This window comes from Nicotiana tabacum, chromosome 12 (assembly GCF_000715075.1).
Source record: "Nicotiana tabacum cultivar K326 chromosome 12, ASM71507v2, whole genome shotgun sequence".
Taxonomy (NCBI): Eukaryota; Viridiplantae; Streptophyta; class Magnoliopsida; order Solanales; family Solanaceae; genus Nicotiana; species Nicotiana tabacum.
In genome coordinates this window covers 123,198,001-123,217,269 of record NC_134091.1, presented here as the reverse complement: position 1 = coordinate 123,217,269, position 19,269 = coordinate 123,198,001, and the positions used below count along the sequence as shown (strand labels likewise).

Here is a 19,269-nt window from a genome sequence, read left to right as displayed (position 1 = left end):
TGAGGTGTAAGCTGAGTTTTGACAGCTCAAGAACTACTAACCATAGGCTAAGGGATGGACGGAAGATTAACATTTCTGTGATAGTTTGTAAATAGTGGAAAATAGGAATTTAGTGGGGGCAAAAATCACTTTAAGCTCGCTGCTAAAACTATTTACATGAGATAGGTATATTTTTTGTATATAACACATAAATATCTATACGATATTATTTTTCCAATTTTGTTTTGAAGATCCTTTATACAAGAACAACAACCCAGTAAAATCTCACAAGTGGGGTCTGAGAAGGTTAGAATGTACGCAACTTTACCCCTACTTCGGAGGGGTATAAAAATTATTTCTGAAAAACTCTCAACTTAAGAGTACGAAAATGCACAATAGAATTTGTGACAGCATCAGAAATATAATACAAGTATAGTACAAAACAGATGTGATGATCCTTTATGACTATTATATTATTGATGATTTTTATTTTACTTTTTTAATTAAATTTTACGTACCTAATTAATCACATGAAGGTTGCTTGGAGTTGCCGCCTGACCCTTTTGGCTGTCGACCCTTTTGGCTGTCTCATAGTTCATAGAACAGACCGTCACCCCCTCTCTTTCCTTACTAAATTGGGCACAAGTGTTTTTATTTTGTCTTCCAAAATGTTGTGCTTATTTTGTTATTGAACAATACCTCTTTCATCGATTTGTTATTCCTCTCAGTTCGTATCTCTTTTTCCAATTTCGGTCTCTATTATTTCACAATTTTATATTCTGAAAAAATAATAACAAAGTCAAAAAAGCAAAAGTACTGGTCATGAACAAGGAGGTGGGCCCCAGCTGTCACCTCGGAAAACTGAGACATGTGTTTGTGTTATAGAAGACGACAGTAATGAGATACGTGGCCCGGCCCAAACACTTTTCCGGATATAAAGGGCCCATTTAGCCATAAAATAAACGGAAAAGGACCAAAAAATACGTTTTAACTATTTAAAATAGCTTAAACATGTCCTCAGTTTGTTTTTGGTACCAAAAATATCTCTGCCGTCTATATTTTAGATCACAAATGCATTTAAACCGTTAGTCTTGCCATTGAAGGTGACATGACAGTCCCACTGAGTTAGATTTGCTTACAGGAATCCACCTAAACAATCCAGCATGATAAAATTATTTTTTCAGATTTTTTTTTTCTAAATTTTTTTATTAAAATATAAAATCAACACTTATTCCGAAAAAAATAAAAAAATTCCGGAAAGAATTTTTTATTAAAATATAAAATCAACACCTATTCCGAAAAAAGTAAAAAAAAATTCGGAAAAATTATTTATTTCGGAAATTTTTATTAAAATCGAAAATCAACACTTATTTCGAAAAAGTGAAAAATTTTCGAAAAAATTATTTATTTCGAAATTTTTTATTAAAATACAAAATCAACACTTATTCCGAAAAAGTAAAATTCCGGAAAAATAAATATTTGGGGGTTATTTTTTCGGAATTTTTTACTTATTTCGGAATAAGTGTTGATTTTATGTTTTAATAAAAAAATTTGAAATAAATAATTTTTCTGGATTTTTTTTTTACCTTTTTCGGAATAATTGTTGATTTTGTATTTTAATAAAAAAAAAATCAAAAATTATTTGTTCTGAAAATATAAGTTTGCAATGCTGGATTGCTTAGGTGGATGGCCATGCAAGCAAATCTAACCCAGTTGGACTGCCATGCCACCTTCAATGGCAAGACTAACGGTTTAAGTGCATTTGTGGTCCAAAATATAGACAACATAGATATTTTTTGTACAAAAAATAAACGAATGACATTTTTGAGCTATTTCAAATAGTTTAAGGGCATTTTTGGCCCTTTTCCGTAAAATAAATTCACTCTTTTCCGAAAAAATACTTTTTTTCAAAATCATTGTTTGGCCATGAAATTTTCAATTTTCATTTGAAGATGAATTTTGAAATTTTTCGAAAAATTTTAAAACTCCAAAAAATTATTTTTTAATTTTTTTTTATTTCATATCCTTCACAAAAAATCAAAAACAACTCAAAATTTTATTCATGTCCAAATACAACTCTAATTTTCAAATATCATTTTCGTTTGAATTGTTTTCACCTTTTTTCAGAAATTTTATAATTCTTACGTCCAAACGCCCACATAAACTTTCAAAAAGAAAAGGGGTAAAAATTAGAAATAGCCATATTTACAATTGGTAATTGAAAAATAGCCATAGTTTCAAAGGTACATTTTAGCCAATTTTTATGCAAAGATAAAATCTGAACAAAAACACTCTTAAAAATCCGAAAATATTCTAGTTCTAGCATAATATGCTGAAGTCAATTTTTTTTTTACATATGAACTTCCAACATAATATGTTGAAAGTTTATATGCAAGAGTTTTATAATCGCGTATATTATGATAAAACTTGTCGTGTGCTGAATTTCCAACATAATATGTTGGAAGTTTATACGCATGAGCTCCATAGTACCGCATATTATGCTGAAACTTTCCGTGTTCAGCAAAACAACAACTATTTTTAATGACTTTACAAATATTGATTATTTTTCGATTACCAATCCGAAAATAGCTAGCCCGTGCCACGATAATGAGTATAATGACCAGAAAAGGAGATACGCGCCCGGCCCGGCCCGGCCCATCCTGTTATAGTAAACTTTCCCCCTCCGTTGCTGGTTAGTAGGTCTCTGTACTGTACAACCAACTGCTTATTCTTTAGAATCTCCGCTCCCCTTCTCATTTTAATATTCGCAGACATAAGCCTTTTCTCTGCTCTTTCTTCTCTCTCTCTCTCTTTCCTTCTCTCTCGCTCTAGGGTTTTGCATACTATATATAGATATACAATACATACACATATACATACACGCGCAGGCACGCACTCAGACTCACCAACCTCAGGAGACTCTTCGTATTTTCCTGAATCAATGGCCTCTTCTCTTCTCAAACCTACCGCCTCCTTTGTTCGACCTTCCCGTCGTTCCCAGGTAAATTAATCAAATCTGACACTGAATATATATGCTGTAATTTTGATCCAAATTTATTATGCCTTACGTTGTTTCATTTCCGTCAACTCCTGTTTTGTCTTCTGAATTTTACTTCTCTTTCTCTACTTTCTCACTCTAACTTTTCCTCCCGATTCGTTTACTTTGCTATCTTCCTTTTTCCTTTACAGACTTTCTAATATCATTAAAAAGATCTAAAGCTAAATATCTGATTCTTGTCTTTGTCAACACTTTACCGTCGATCTGATTTTTTTTAAAAAAAAAGGAACTTTATGCATTTTTTGATGAATTTTGCTTCAGCTGAGTTGGGTTTTGGTTTGTTCTTCGTGCAGTTTAAGATGCTGTATTTGAATGGTTTACATTGTATATAAGCTTGCTGTCCGGCATGCCTATTATTTTCCTTGTGGTTTTAATCTAGTTTATGAATTAATGGAAGTTTTTGACTTTGGATGCATCTGTTCAGGTATCATGTGCAGGTCTTCATCAGAGTGCCAACTCTGTCAAATTACAATCGTCCATCTTCGGAGATGCTGTCTCAGTCATGCAATGTTCGTCCTTACAGTTGAGTGAAAACCGTTCTCTTTCTGTGTCCCTTAGCATCATTTAATTTTGTTTTACTGTCCTCGACTTCCCTTACTACCTTAGTGAAAAGAAGCAGATAAAAATGCGAATATTTTCCTGTAGCTGATGTAAAAAAACTAAACCTGCAGAAAATCTGGTACCGGCAGCATTCAACCCGTTAGAGCAACTGCTACTGAGTTGCCCCCAACAGTTCCAAGTAAGGCTTCTTACACTTTTAGCTTAAACCTTCTGAATTGATGATAAAACCTGTTGCTAAGATGCTCCAATCTGTTTGGCATTTGCTCAGAGTCACGGACCAGTGGGAAGACAAGGATTGGTATAAATGGTATGTTGCTCTGTTTTTCTTTGCTCTGGATTATGTATTTCTCAAGGTTCTGGGGTTAAAAACGTTAGCAGGCTTCATTTCTGATGTCTCTTGATTTTCTTTCCCTTTTATAAGCTCATCAAATCATATTTAACCTTCTGCTGCCGCTTTTTGGATAATGTGGATGGATGATTTGATTTCTTTTGTGTGTGTGTGTTCATATACAGTTCTTGCAGAACATCACATTATATGCATGTCTAAAATGTTAAAGCCTTGCAGGTTTTGGACGGATTGGGAGATTGGTATTACGAATTGCAACATTCAGGGATGATATTGAAGTTGTGGCAGTTAATGACCCATTCATTGATGCAAAGTACATGGTAAGAATATATCTCATGAAGTTGTGGTGTTTGATTCTGAATGGAATTGGGATTGGTATAGTTAAGCTCCCATGTTATATAAGCTCATCAGAAAGAAAGTTTACATCTCTCAGAAAAAAAATTTATATTTCCATGACTTACTGCTGATGTTATGATGTCAAACTTTAAGTATTGGCATCTGAATAGGAAGGGTTGCCAAGTGACTGGAGTTCCTGATATATAAAATAAGGATACATTTAAAAAGCACTTCCTTTAAACAAATATTTTGTGCTGTCTCCAAACAATAACTGGTAAAAATGGCAAACCTAGCATAAGATCACCAGATTTTTCTTTTTTCTTTTTTGGCTTTGTATTTATGAATCACTTCCTCCTTTTGTGGTCTATTTGATGCTTTCATCTTCTGATGGAGCTGAAGCCTTTCATTCCTGCTCAATAGCTCCGTTCTCTATCATTCTTTACGTACTTTCACAAGTAGATTTCCGGTCTTCTTGGGTGTAACTGACAAGGGAGGTATATCCTAGTAGTGAAGACACTCTTAACTACAATTTATCACCAAGGGAGTAAAGTGGGAAACAGGGAAAGAGCCACCGTTGAGCTTCTGAGCAGGGGTTTTGTTGAGTTTACCATATCAAAAAAAAGAGTGGAACTTTCTGGGTTAAAGCCGTAACATTTGCTGTTCATTCGTTTTAGGCTTACATGTTCAAGTATGACTCCACGCACGGGGTCTACAACTCATCCATCAGTGTCCTGGATGAGTCTACTTTGGAAATCAATGGGAAGCAGATTAAAGTCAGTAGCAAAAGGTATGACAGTTGAGGGAAAAGTCTAAGAACAATGAAATAAATGAAGTTAGTTTATTGCTATCGCTAATGCAAAGTTCTCTTGATGCAGGGATCCCGCAGATATTCCATGGGGCGATTTAGGTGCAGATTATGTTGTTGAATCTTCTGGTGTCTTCACAACTGTTGAGAAGGCCTCAACACATAAGAAGGTCGAGAACATGCTATTGTTAGCCTTAAGTGCTCTTTCCTTGCCCGCCTCCTTTTTCGTGCAGCTCTTCATGTTGATACTTCTTGGTTGATTGTGCAGGGTGGTGCAAAAAAGGTCGTAATCTCAGCTCCATCAGCTGATGCACCTATGTTTGTGGTAGGAGTGAATGAGAGAACTTACAAAACCACCATGGATGTTGTTTCTAATGCTAGCTGTACTACCAATTGCCTTGCTCCCCTTGCCAAGGTTTGGCTTAAGAACTTGCTTAATTGAACAGCCACGCATGATTCGCTTGCCGTCCACTTCTGACGGTCTTTCCCATGCTGTGCTTGTTGCAGGTGGTTCATGAGGAGTTTGGCATTGTTGAGGGATTAATGACAACTGTGCATGCAACAACAGGTATGTCTCTTCTTTCTTAACACATGTGTAAACCGTGTTTTTTCATTCTTACTATGTTAAATTTAAATTGACGTCGTATTCAGCTACCCAAAAGACTGTTGATGGGCCATCGATGAAGGATTGGCGAGGAGGCCGTGGTGCAGGACAGAACATTATCCCTAGTTCAACTGGTGCTGCGAAGGTATTACATAAGTTCTAGATATATTATTTTCTCTTTCTGTTTCCCTCTTCTTTCCATTATTGGGTTGCGGGGAGAGGGGCAAGTTTGTGGCTCTGATGGAAGACTAATCTTCCTATTTTGAATTATAGGCAGTAGGTAAAGTTCTGCCAGAATTGAATGGGAAGCTCACTGGAATGGCTTTCCGCGTTCCAACACCTAATGTCTCTGTTGTGGACTTGACTTGTCGGCTAGAGAAGAGTGCTTCTTATGATGATGTGAAAGCAGCAATAAAGTATGCCTTCTATATGCTCTATATATCTGCCTCTTGCTTAATGAGGCTACTTTGCCTAATTTGGTGTTTGTTGTTGCTCTAGGTATGCATCGGAGGGTCCACTTAAAGGCATTTTGGGTTACACAGACGAGGATGTTGTCTCAAATGATTTTGTTGGCGATTCCAGGTAGATTTGTGCACTCTTCTCTTTTGATCTCTGACACACTGCTCTTAGGGATCATTCACCTACATGCCTTGGAGGCTTTACATCTAATGTGCTTCAGAAACTAATAATGTCTGACTGCTTCTGGATTTCTGTCTCCTATAGCACCTTTGACCAGATCAATGTAAAACATGTTAAATGGCAGTGGGAAAATTATCCCTCTATTATTGCCCCTGAACAGACCTCTGCTGCTCAAAGATTTCCAGATTCTTGAACCCAAAAGAACTGTAAAAACAGAAATATATTTTTTAAAAAAAACTGTAGAAACAAATATCACCTGCACGCTGCAGTCCCTTCTTTGAATGTGTATCTGTAAAATTATTCATGATCTGACCCAAGGGCTTGTTCTAGTGGTAAGAGTGTAGTGCGTGAAGTATTGGTTAGGCTCACGTCACGAGTTCAAACCCTACCATAAACAAAATTTGGGTATTTAAGTGGAGAAGGGTAGAAAGGCAGGCGCATATTATCCATTGAGTTTCGAACCATGCGCCAGCCAACCCTCGGGAATATCTTGGTTTAAAAACCATGATCTTAACATCTCATTCTAAAGCCATAAGGAATTGGTGGTTACCCTGAAACATTACTAGAGGAAAGCAGGAGGTTCCTCTTTGTGCGGAGATTATCAATGGAGTTGGATGGGAGTTTGTTCTCTTTTTTTAATTTTTGTGGAAGTGGAAGATTTTTCACTATAATTCAGTAAATTATGCGTCAAAGCATAATGTCTATCCTTTTTTGTTTCTTTTAAGTAATTTTATACTGTATATAATTATAATCCAGCACAAAGGAGAACTTTTGTCTTCTCAAAAAGTTTTGGTCTTAGATAAGTTACCCCAAAGAAATAAATTTGGTCTTAGATATGCAAGAGTATAAAGGTTGATATACTCTCCTCTTCTCAGCTACATAAATTTTTCCTGACAAAGAGGATATGAACGAGTTCATCTGAATAAAGGAGCACGAGCTTCTGGTGCATTTCTATCAGACATTTCTGACCTTAAGCATAAGAGAATAACATCTCAACTTTTTATTTATTTATATATTTATTTTTTTAAACATTAAATTCTGCTGAATAAACAACACAAAATTTTGAATATGATGCTAGACTGATTTATTAACAAGAGAAAATTTCCCCCTAAGAAAGTAACGACAACTATCATTAAGTGGTAATATAAACTATAATTATTAGAAGAAAAATGATGGGTGGTAATATAAAATGGGGTCAGGATGATATTGTGGGGATTATAATACGGAGATTAAATAATAATGGGATTATCTAGTGGAATACTTCTTTTGGTAAATGTTTTGGATTAAGAATAGGATATACGAGGTATAATATAAAACATGTGTTTGGATTTGTGACAGATAAATTTGGATAGATTTTTATTTTCAATTTAACCTTGGTCTTCTTCTAGGACTTTGGAAGAAGAGTTTGGGAGAGTGATAGTTTTGTCTTTTGGTTGTTTTATCCCTGGATTAGCTATCCCGCATTAAATCTGGTATAAAAATAATACCAAAATTGTGGTATAACTTATCCCGGAGACAAAATTCTACCAAACAGAGTTGCACAATCCCAGATTTTAAGTGAGGTGGCAGTGACTTGTGTAGGATATAAGTAGACACAACTGCAAATAGTATTAACTGTGAATTATACTATCAATTTGCTGATTGAAGTTATGCTGAATTACTTATTTATTGATCTGATGTGTAGGTCGAGCATATTTGATGCTAAAGCTGGTATGGGCCTGAACAACTCATTCATGAAGCTTGTCTCCTGGTATGACAACGAGTGGGGTTACAGGTATGAACTTTTGTCTTTTATCCCTAACAACCCCCACCCAAAAAAAAAAAGCTGTGATAAAATAAACTTAAAAACTTGTCCATACCCCTATAGCACAGAACTGACATGGTTCTACTGGACTTTAAATCTTTGCAGCAACCGAGTGTTGGACCTCATAGAGCACATGGCGTTGGTAGCAGCCACCAATTAAAATACAAGATAGGAGCTACTGCAAAATTTGGCGCAAGCAACAATTTGTATTTGAAAAAGTTATGGAGTTATAATGCTCCATTTTGGTTATGGAGTCAGTTAAAAATAATAAATAGTTGGACATGTATGATTTTTTACACTTTTTTGTTAAGGATGTGATTATATACACTTGATGCATCGGCCAGAGGTGGACATTTTTGTTTCTTTAAAAGGAGGGCACAATAGTTGTGTCAGGTGTTGCATTAGTCTCATTCTCACTGAGAAATAACCTGCTAAACTGGTAAATTCATATTATAGTAGTAGTAGCAGTAGTATTTTCCTTAGAGTAGGATGAGCAGAGTCCTTGCAAAAAAGGTGCCAATCTTTTTCGTTTTTGCCCACTGGTATCTTAGGTAGAAATGACACTAGGTGGCCTCTTTAAAGGGTTGTTATTTAAAAATTAGTCAATGTTTCCTGAATTTCAGTTTTTCGAATTTAAGAGCATCCCTGAGAATGACTATTTGTGTACTTGCCCCTAGCGAGCTTAGGTAGCTCAAGAACTCAGCTTGTTGACTCGGCGAACAAGATTAGCTAGCAAGCTTATGTAGCTCGAGAACTCAGCTACACTCGGGGAACTTGTTCCAGAGTAGAAATTCAGTCACTGACCTTACAAAATATGGTATTTATGTACAGCTTGATACTCAATCCTGGACTAGCTAGCCCATTCTGTTAACTAAGCTACTAAGCACGTTTGTGCTAAACTCATCGTGCTGTTAACTTGTCCCTTAGTATTGGTACAACATATTAAGAAATCGTGCTGTTTCTAACTGCTGCGAATGAGATGATAACTAACTGCCCCTAGTTATTTTCGCAGTGCACCTAGGCATGATAAAAATATAGTCTCCCTATTTCAATTTAGTGAACTTATTTCTTTTTTTGTTCGTGCCAACAAGAATGACCCGTTTTTATATTTGGAAAAAATTATACCTTTATGCAATGCTTTATAGCCACACAATTCTATGTAACTCATTTAACATTACAAGCTCAAAGTCTTCTCTTTTTTCTTAAACTCTATGCCCAGTCAAATAGGTTCATATAAACTGAGTATATAAAATTATGAATTAATAGTGCCAATAACTTCCAAAATGCATGAAAAAAAATAAACAAAGAGCAAGTATTGACCAATTTATGATTTTAACCTATAAAATATCCAGGATAAGTGCGTCTAATTTGTACTCTATTAAGCACTTGGAATCGAAAAGGCCAACGAAAGAACATTAGTGCATATCCTTTTTTTCACTTTCATGCATTATTTTTATATAATGGAGAATGACACACCATAAAGCAAGGAAAAGGAAAACAAAGAAGAGCAAGGATGCATGATTCATGTTGCATGCTCAGCAATTAATATTTTTAATATATTTAATTACGAAATTAAATTTGAGATTAGTTTATTTCACATTTGGTTGGGATAAAATCTTTACATAACTAATTCCGAAATTATAGTGTTATTTTTATCCCTATGAGAGGGTGGGATAATAATTCAAATATAATTAGTCCTGTAATAACTTGTTTCCTAACTTGATAACAAGCATGAGTGAAGCTACATGTCTTAAAGGGCAGGGGCGGAGCTACAGTAGTGGGTGCGGGTTCGGGCGAACCCAGTAACTTTTTTCGAAATTCTGTATTTATATTGAAATATTTACTAAATCTTTATCGAAAAATTACACTGCGTATATAGGTAATATATTAGGTTTTAGAGGTATATAACATATGCTGAACCTCTTTGTCGGAATTTTTTTTTCAATTCTATCAAATTTGAATACCTTGGAGGAAATTACTGTCTTCATAACATGTGTTTACTAATATAAGGTATTGAGCAATTGAGGAGTAGTTGCTTTTCTGCCAATTAAGTTTGTGATGGTACGTCAGTTTGAGTGTCACGTTTTCCGTATTTCTTGTCCGATGCTGATGTGGGTACATGGATAAAACACACTAGCAAAAAAAAACCTTTTATCATTATTGAAGAAGGAAGAGTCCTACTTTAATTAAAAAAACGTCATTACCTCAAGTGGAAGTGCTTACTAATTAGTACTATAATAATAATGGCTGTTTGTATTTAATTATTTATTTGTATGTATAGTCCAGTCTCGACCGTTCTCTATATTCCTCCGCTCCTTTCCTTCTCCCCGAGCTTGAAATTGAAATTCAAAACGCACGAGATATTGGGGAAGACGTAACAATGAGGTTTGAGATTATTCCACGTGAAAAATGCACCATTAGACCGACAGGGTTACAAGGATTGTGGTGAATTGATAAGTACGCTACATGAAGTTGTATTTCTTAAAGAGTATTTTAGCCCTAACATGAGATTTGTTTTTACGTGAATTTGAATTTAATCAAAACTTATACAGATATGAAACATCGAATGAAAAATTAAAATAAAAATACACGATTATATATATATATTTATTTTGTCTATGACATTTGGTAATGGTAGAGATCAATGGTAATCAAAAGGGCGAAAACACGAGGAAGGGAACGCAGGGTATTAAGTGGTAAATAGAGACGTCTCACTATTGCACGAATACGTAATCTCTTGCGTGAGAAGGTGCGGCCACGGCTATTGGCTATTGGCTATTGGGCTATTTTTTAACCTTTTTTAAGAATATCGGACGTGGATAGTTGGACTTGTCTTGTCGTGGTGCAATTCTCATACTCTTCCTCACAATCCCACTTCCCATATTTGATATTCTACTGTGCCAAATCAAAAGTGTCAAAGTTATAGAATTTTTATATTTTATTAGAGTGTGAATTTATATTCAAATTATATGTTGATAATCTTAGTAAAATGCACTATGTATGTCCATATATATATATATATATATATATATATATATATATATATATATATAATTTTATATTTTATACGATAGTACGTTTAACAAGAACGAAAAGACAGTTAAAACAAACCAAAAGTATCTTTAAAATTTGTGATATTGAAATGCCATTGACATTTATGATTATAAGAATTTGTCATTAAATATAAAATAAGAAAGTTTAAATTTTAAGTTTTCCAACATATATATGTATGTATATGTATATGTATGTATATATGTCACTTTTCTTTCTATTGCTTAGATAATCTTAATTTTTTTTTGATTTTTCATTCGGGGTTTGATATCCGTATTAGAGCCAATTAAATTAAAATTCGCTGTGGGAACTCCACATTGGGTTAAAGCGCTGCAACCAACCTTCGTTAATTCTCAAAAATTAATTGAAAATCAACCTCATCTACAATTTCATTACTTAAATATCTACCTTTTTGAAAGAAACATAAAGTAAATTGAAACACGAATAGAGTAGTATAAAAAGATTATGGCAAACAACATTTCCACCATTATTTTTTCCTATATAAACATTAATCATACGACTACAACCAGAGGAATTAATCGTTCAAATATAACTAACTACTCCTCTAAACATGGAGATAAGTCGCAGCAATGTTAGTGGTGGTGGCGGCAGCGGCGGCGCTCTGGACGACAGTTTTAGCAGTTTTAGGACGGAACTGCTGTCTCCGGCTGCTCAGGCGGTGGTGGATCAGTCGTCTTCGTCGGCGTCATGGAGACTTAACATTAGCGAATTCCGTCTTCCCGAACGAAGCCGCTCCTCCTCCGATCATCACACCTTTAGTGTCCGTCGCCTACTTCCCACTCCCAGTATGTATGTGTATATATATATATATTATATTCCTCTCTTCACTTGTCTTTACAATGTATTAAACCTTTCTACTTCCTTTGAACTTCTTCGGATTTGTTAATTAATGTTAAGAGATTTGAGGGAAGCCTTGGCTTACTGGTAAAGTGATGGCATGTGACTTCCCAGTCACATGTTTAAGCCGTGTTAAAGTTGTTGGCATGTGACCTCCTGGTCACAGGTTTAAGCCGTGGAAATAGACTTTCGTAGAAATACAGGTAAAGAAATGCAGGTAAGGTTGCGTACTTGTGATCTGGCCCTTTCTCGAATCTCGCACATAAATGAAGCTTAGTGCCTTTTTTTAAGGTTAATAGTTTTTTAGTCAGAATAGTACCAAAATTAGACTAGAAGATTCATAGTTCTAATATTGGTAAACCAAAATTTACGACTTATATATATTTACATAAATGGGCGAGGAATCTTTATTCTTATCATGCCATAGTCCATGGAACGTACTGAGCCTTTAATTTCTATTTGCTATTGCTGGGAAATGAATCAGATGGCCAATTTTCTTATGTATACATATTCTCACTGGTATGGGATCGAATCGGCGACAGAACTCCAAGTTAGAGGATTCTTTTTCATTAAGTCATTACTTATTTTAAGTTCAAGTAACAGCACTGGAAGTTCAACTAAGAGTTGATAAACATGATCAGTGAAACTCACAATTGTTTGTCCTAAATTTTGGATCTTTACTTGGAAAGTGTAGATGTTAGTATATGCTTATGCTATACTGGCCAGCAGTGCTCGTAACAGTATCTATGAGTACTAATAGGCTTATGCTATATTACTGTATTTATAATGCTAATCAGCTAATGAGATATGATAACTCATATATGACAACTACAGTAGGAAATTCAGATAACCATATTCATTTTTTCAGTAGTCTCAGTTTTGAGTTTTGCTTTTCCCTTGCCTGAGTTTACCTAATGGAATCATTTGAAATTCATCCGTAGGGAAACAAGGTAAAATTGCTGAATACTACAAAAAACAAGAAAGGCTGCTTGAAGGGTTCAATGAGATGGACACCATTAATGAATCTGGTTGTTTACCTGGAAGTCTAACTGAGGTGTGTTTCTGGAATCTGGATACTGTTTTCAATTGATGATAAGTATGTGAATTTTTGTATCGACCGATCATGTTTGTTCAGGATGAAATGAAGCAGCTTGCAAGAAGTGAAAGGATGGCTATTCATTTATCAAACATGGCTAATGTGGTTCTTTTCATTGCAAAAATCTACGCTTCTATTGAGAGCAGATCTTTGGCTGTAATCGCGTCAACGTTGGACTCCCTCTTAGACCTCTTATCAGGGTTTATACTGTGGTTCACTTCTCATGCCATGAAAAATCCAAACCAGTATCACTATCCTATTGGAAAAAAGAGGATGCAGCCATTGGTGAGTCTTCAAATATATGTGACATCCCTTAAAAGAATTATCTCTGGCATTTGTTCTGTTTCGTGTCTGCGATAAAATGACCTTAATGTTCAATTCATGGATCATATTTTACCTTGTTTCTGTAGAACCCTTTTTACTCATTAGATGCAATTTGTTCAGGGTATTATTGTTTTTGCATCTGTAATGGCGACACTAGGATTACAAATATTGTTCGAGTCAGCTAAAGAACTCATAACTAAGGTATGTGAATTGCTTCACTTCAACTATCCTGAGAATTTTCAGAGCAGCAGGTTCTTATGGTTAGTAGAGTTTTGAGTTTCTAAAATCTTTTACATCAAGACAAAAAAAAACATGCAATTTATAGGAAACAAGAAGACGAAAAACGGGTTGAGTTACTACTGAAATGAAGTTGTAGCCAAACCAGTTAGGCCAAAGATGTTTACATAAGATAAATTAGGCTACTGTATACTACCTAATAAAAAGGGACTGGTTTTGATATTTCTACTGATGTTGCATAGCTAAGTGAAGATTAACTCGCATAGTGCTACTTCAATTGTAGGATATAGACTTGTAACTTACTGCAATTTCACTAACAATTGCATTACCCTTGACATCTTAATCTACGTTTGTTGTTTCGGTGGTTCTATGCTTACGATCAGTCTCGCCCTGAGATGGACCATGAGAAGGAAAAATGGACGATTGGTATTATGGTCTCTGTCACTATGGTCAAGTTTCTGCTTATGGTCTACTGTCGAAGGTTCAAAAACGAAATCGTAAGAGCCTATGCTCAAGATCATTTCTTTGATGTCATCACCAACTCAGTTGGATTAGTGACTGCTGTCTTAGCAGTCCGATTCTACTGGTGGATTGATCCTACGGGAGCTATAATTGTGAGTTCACAATCACAACTCAAATATTTCAATTAGTAAGCTTGTAAATATATACTCCAACCTTGTTTCACACTGCTGGTGATGTTAAGAGTCTAATACATCTTGCATATTCAGATAGCTATGTACACAATTAGCACGTGGGCGAAGACAGTGGCAGAAAATGTCTGGTCACTCATTGGAAGAACAGCTCCACCAGATTTTCTTACGAAATTAACCTATCTTATATGGAATCATCACGAAGAGATCAAGCACATTGATACTGTTCGAGCATATACTTTTGGTGCTCATTATTTTGTAGAGGTTGATATAGTGTTGCCAGAGGACATGCTGTTGAACAAGGCACATAATATTGGTGAGACACTGCAAGAAAAATTGGAGCAACTCCCTGAAGTTGAGCGAGCTTTTGTTCATATAGACTTCGAGTTCACTCACAGGCCAGAACACAAAACTATGGTATAATGACACCAGAATTTAAACTCTATGTGTTCAACCTTAAAGATTTTTAGCGTTGAATCAATCATATTTTTAAAGTTATGGGTTCATTTCTACTATTTGTTGCAATTTTAATAATTTTTACGCATAAATTTGTATTTCGCGTCGAAAGTACTAGGTTCACATGAATCCGGTATCAAAGGGCTAGATCCGCCCCCTGACTACACATCATTTACGGTGTTTCTTTTTGTAACTCAAAATAATTTTAATGGTGCTTCTTAGAGTTGAATCTGTGAATTAGTCGCACCTTTAAGGCTTATGAGATGGGACATTAGCATCTCAAATCTATTGCAGCCGCATTGGCGATTGATTGTGTTGGATATGAGCGCTTAGTTAACCATGTAAAATTATCCTCGTACAAGTCTAACTATAGTATAGAAAAATTATCGTCCCAAGGATTGATTTCTCCTATGAACAAGTTAGTTTTGCTTGATTACCATTCGAGAAATCATAGAAGGTATGAGAATTGATTTAAATACACAATGAAATTAAATTAAACTTAGTTAAGTGTCAAGGGAGCACCCTCCACTTCCAACCAAGAGTGTTATAACTCTGTATTGCTGTAATAAACAATTAAACTTTCTGAAAAAATAAAACAGAAAGTTAGTAATACTTGTTTAACGAAATAGATTCTGAAAAATAAAAAACAGTATAGGAACAAATCGAGCCCACTGAATACACAGTGTGTCCTTAAGAAAATTATTCCCCTCAAGTACCCGAGGTGCTGGAATATATCCTCCCAGGATAGAACGATTTAACTCACCAGTGTATTGGTACCAAAAACTCTGATGAACTGCGAACCACTCAATGGTCGTAAAACACACTGGAAAATATTGTGCAGAAGAAGAAGAAGAAGAAGCTCAGAAAATTTCGTAAGGAAAGATTCTGGGATTCAAACTCTATTTATAGAGTTGCTGGCATTGTTTCTAAAAAGGTTTGCAACCTTTCAGAAACAGCCATGGCTGTTGGAAAAGGGGTGTTTGAAATGTTGCGAAAAAATGTATTTAAAATAATCCGGGAAAGAAAACGGGCCTGACCGAACAGGGTCGCGGGTCATGGGTTATTCCGGATTGAATTTTTTGTTAATTATTTAATTAATTAATTAAATAATTGAAAGGAATTTTGTCCAAAAGATTAATCAATCATTAACCAAATTCAAATCCGAAGCCGAAGCCGAAGCCGAAGCCAAAGCCGAGCCGAGCGACGACGACGACGGCTACGGCGCGAGGCTTGCCTTTTTCTTAACTCTTTAAGAGCTAGAAGAAGAGCAATTATATATATACCCATCAAAAGCCTTTTCTTCCTCCGATATGGGACAATGTCCCTTTCCCAAGGAAAACTCAAATATTTCATTTTCCCTCCATTTCTCATTCACCCTCTTTAAGCTACACAAGCTTAAAATACCAACAGAGATTTCACATGAATGAGGAATGGCTATAAAATAAAGGAATGCACGGACGCGTGTGTGTTTTACATGCAAGAATTAATTGCATCTGGATAAGTAGGTTTCCCTTTGAACTTTCCGTAGTGAACTTATATCGGATATACTCGGTCAATCGGTAGATTTGATAACTTTGAACCGTCGAGCTTTGTTGTATACCTAGACAACATAAGTCACACAATCAATCCTTAACCATCTATGGTTCTCACGGTTGTGTTCGTTTCAGCCATGAACACCGCCTGGTTTCATGAGTGCTTAGAGAATGGGCCTTTACTTTCATTCCTCTTGAAGCGGCTTACACTTCACACTCACATAGGTGATTTCTAAACGTGTAATCCTATAGACACACTATCTGGTCATATCCTTCCATTAAAAAAAACCTTTAAGCTTTGTTGACTCATCAAAAAGCCTTAATGCTTTACCTCGATTTCTGAACATTGTCTTCATCACGAGAATGGGTTGAGTTATTTGACAATGTTGAACCGTCATTCATAACTTTGTTTGATCTCTTTGAACCTAGCTCGTGAGATCTCCAGTCTGCTAGGTAGAGTTACCGTCATGATGACTTGTCCTAGACCTTAACCCCATTCCCTTTGATGATCTTTCAATTGCCTCTCTAGATAGGCCTTTTGTAAGTGGATCCGACACGTTATCTCTTGACTTTATGTAGTCAATTGTGATAACACCACTAGAGAGTAGTTGTCTAACGGTATTGTGTCTCCGTCGTATATGACGAGATTTTCCGTTATACATAACGCTCCCTGCCCTGCCTATTGCCGCTTGACTATCACAATGTATACAAATAGGTGCCAAAGGTTTGGGCCAAAATGGAATATCTTCCAAGAAATTCCGGAGCTATTCAGCTTCTTTACCGGCCTTATCTAAAGCTATGAATTCAGATTCCATTGTAGAACGAGCAATGCATGTTTGTTTGGATGATTTCCAAGACACTGCTCCACCCCCAATTGTGAAAATATATCCACTCGTGGATTTAACTTCAGATGATCCAGTGATCCAATTTGCATCACTATATCCCTCGATCATGGAGGGATATTTGTTATAATGCAAAGCATAATTTTGGGTATGTTTGAGATACCCCAAAACTCGTTTCATTGCTATCCAATGTATGTGATTGGGATTACTTGTAAACCGACTCAGTTTACTAATAGCACATGCTATATCTGGTCGTGTACAATTCATGATATACATCAAACTTCCCAATACTCTTGCATAATCTAGTTGTGAGTCACTTTCACCTTCATTCTTTTGAAGTGCATAACTCACATCAATTTGAATCTTCATAATTTTGAAATCCAAATACTTGAACTTGTCAAGTACCTTTTCAATGTAGTGAGACTGTGATAATGCTAGACCTTGTGGAGTCTTGTGAATTCTGATTCCTAAGATCACATCAGCAACTCCTAAGTCTTTCAAATCGAATTTGCTAGCCAACATGCGCTTAGTAGCATTTATATCTGCCATGTTTTTGCTCATTATCAACATGTCATCAACATATAAACAAATAATGACTTCATGACCTGGAGTGTTTTTAATGTAAACACATTTGTCGCACTCATTGATTTTTAACCCACTTGCCAACATTGTTTGGTCAAATTTGGCATGCCATTGTTTGGGTGCTTGTTTAAGTTCATAAAGCGACTTAACAAGTTTGCACACTTTCTTTTCTTTACCAGTTACCACAAAACCCTCAGGTTGTTCCATGTAAATCTCTACCTCTAATTCTCCATTTAAGAAAGCTGTTTTAACATCCATTTGATAGATTTCAAGACCATACACGACCGCTAGTGCCACTAACACCCTAATAGATGTTATCCTCGTTACTGGCGAGTAAGTGTCAAAGTAATCAAGGCCTTCCTTTTGTCTATAACCTTTGACACCAAGTCTTGCCTTATATTTGTCAATAGTGCCATCAGCTTTCACTTTCCGTTTAAAGATCCATTTCGAACCTAAAGGCTTATTTTTCGGAGGAAGATCTACCAATTCCCATGTATGGTTATCCAAAATTGATTGAATCTCACTATTGACTGCCTCTTTCCAAAATGCTGAATCAGAAGATGACATAGCTGCTTTAAAAGTTTGAGGCTCATTTTCAAGCAAGAATGTCATAAAATCTGGTCCAAAGGAAGTAGATGTTCTTTGACGTTTGCTACGCCTGGGTTCTTTCCGAGGTCGTTTAGGTCTTTCACTTAACGACTCACATTCAGTTTTATACGGATAGATGCTTTCAAAGAATTCAACATTATCTGATTCCATTACCGTATTAACGTGAATTTCGGGATTATCGGATTTATGAACCAAAAACCGACATGCTTTAATGTTTATAGCATATCCAATGAAAATGCAATCAATAGTTTTTGGTCTGATTTTAACCCTTTTAGGTAAAGGAACTTGTACCTTTGCTAGACACCCCCACACTTTAAAATATTTGAAGTTGGGTTTTCTTCCTTTTCATTTTTCATATGGAATAGATTGCGTTTTGCTGTGGGGTACTCTGTTGAGTATTCGGTTAGCTGTAAGGATAGCTTCGCCCCACAAACTCTGCGGTAATCCGGAACTTATTAATAAAGAATTCATTATTTCCTTTAATGTCCGATTTTTCCTTTCCGCAATTCCATTGGATTGAGGTGTGTAAGGTGAAGTAGTTTGATGGATAATTCCATATTCCGAACATATTTCTGCAAATGGAAATTCATATTCTCCACCCCTATCACTTCTAATCATTTTGATCCTTTTATTCAATTGATTATCCACTTTATTCTTGTATTGCTTAAATGCTTCAATTGTTTCATCCTTACTATTAAGCAAATAAACACAATAATATCGAGTGCAGTCATAATAAAAGTAATAAAATACTTTTTCCCACCTCGAGATGGTGTAGACTTCATATCACAAATGTCAGTATGAATTAAGTCTAAAGGATTTGAATTCCTTTCAATAGACTTATAAGGATGTTTTACAAACTTAGACTCAACACATATTTGACATTTTGATTTATTACACTCG

The 19,269-nt window shown here is 35.6% G+C and overlaps 2 protein-coding genes across 2 annotated transcripts; both read left to right on the top strand.

Moving 5' to 3' along the window:
* Nucleotides 1-2,687: 2,687 nt before the first annotated feature.
* LOC107827613 (glyceraldehyde-3-phosphate dehydrogenase GAPCP2, chloroplastic) lies at nt 2,688-8,536 on the top strand. The gene is made up of 14 exons (XM_016654787.2): nt 2,688-2,980; nt 3,462-3,559; nt 3,709-3,776; nt 3,867-3,905; nt 4,164-4,264; nt 4,955-5,067; nt 5,156-5,255; nt 5,354-5,500; nt 5,593-5,653; nt 5,737-5,834; nt 5,963-6,105; nt 6,188-6,271; nt 8,013-8,102; nt 8,238-8,536. The coding sequence occupies exons 1-14, from the start codon at nt 2,921-2,923 to the stop codon at nt 8,290-8,292; spliced, it is 1,257 nt and encodes a 418-aa protein (XP_016510273.1). The 5' UTR covers nt 2,688-2,920; the 3' UTR covers nt 8,293-8,536.
* A 3,117-nt stretch (nt 8,537-11,653) lies between these two features.
* On the top strand, nt 11,654-14,850 carry LOC107827614 (metal tolerance protein 9). Its single transcript, XM_016654788.2, has 6 exons — nt 11,654-11,989; nt 12,983-13,095; nt 13,177-13,422; nt 13,582-13,662; nt 14,082-14,312; nt 14,427-14,850. The coding sequence occupies exons 1-6, from the start codon at nt 11,755-11,757 to the stop codon at nt 14,769-14,771; spliced, it is 1,251 nt and encodes a 416-aa protein (XP_016510274.2). The 5' UTR covers nt 11,654-11,754; the 3' UTR covers nt 14,772-14,850.
* The last annotated feature ends 4,419 nt before the right edge of the window (nt 14,851-19,269 follow it).

Bases quoted from the DNA above. Each gene is read 5' to 3' on its own strand.
- LOC107827613 (XM_016654787.2), top strand. From the start codon at position 2,921: ATGGCCTCTTCTCTTCTCAAACCTACCGCCTCCTTTGTTCGACCTTCC. The intron at 2,981-3,461 runs GTAAATTAATCA...GCATCTGTTCAG, and splicing joins GACCTTCCCGTCGTTCCCAG to GTATCATGTGCAGGTCTTCA. The intron at 3,560-3,708 runs GTTGAGTGAAAA...CTAAACCTGCAG, and splicing joins ATGCAATGTTCGTCCTTACA to AAAATCTGGTACCGGCAGCA.
- LOC107827614 (XM_016654788.2), top strand. From the start codon at position 11,755: ATGGAGATAAGTCGCAGCAATGTTAGTGGTGGTGGCGGCAGCGGCGGC. The intron at 11,990-12,982 runs GTATGTATGTGT...ATTCATCCGTAG, and splicing joins TCGCCTACTTCCCACTCCCA to GGAAACAAGGTAAAATTGCT. The intron at 13,423-13,581 runs GTGAGTCTTCAA...CAATTTGTTCAG, and splicing joins AAAAGAGGATGCAGCCATTG to GGTATTATTGTTTTTGCATC.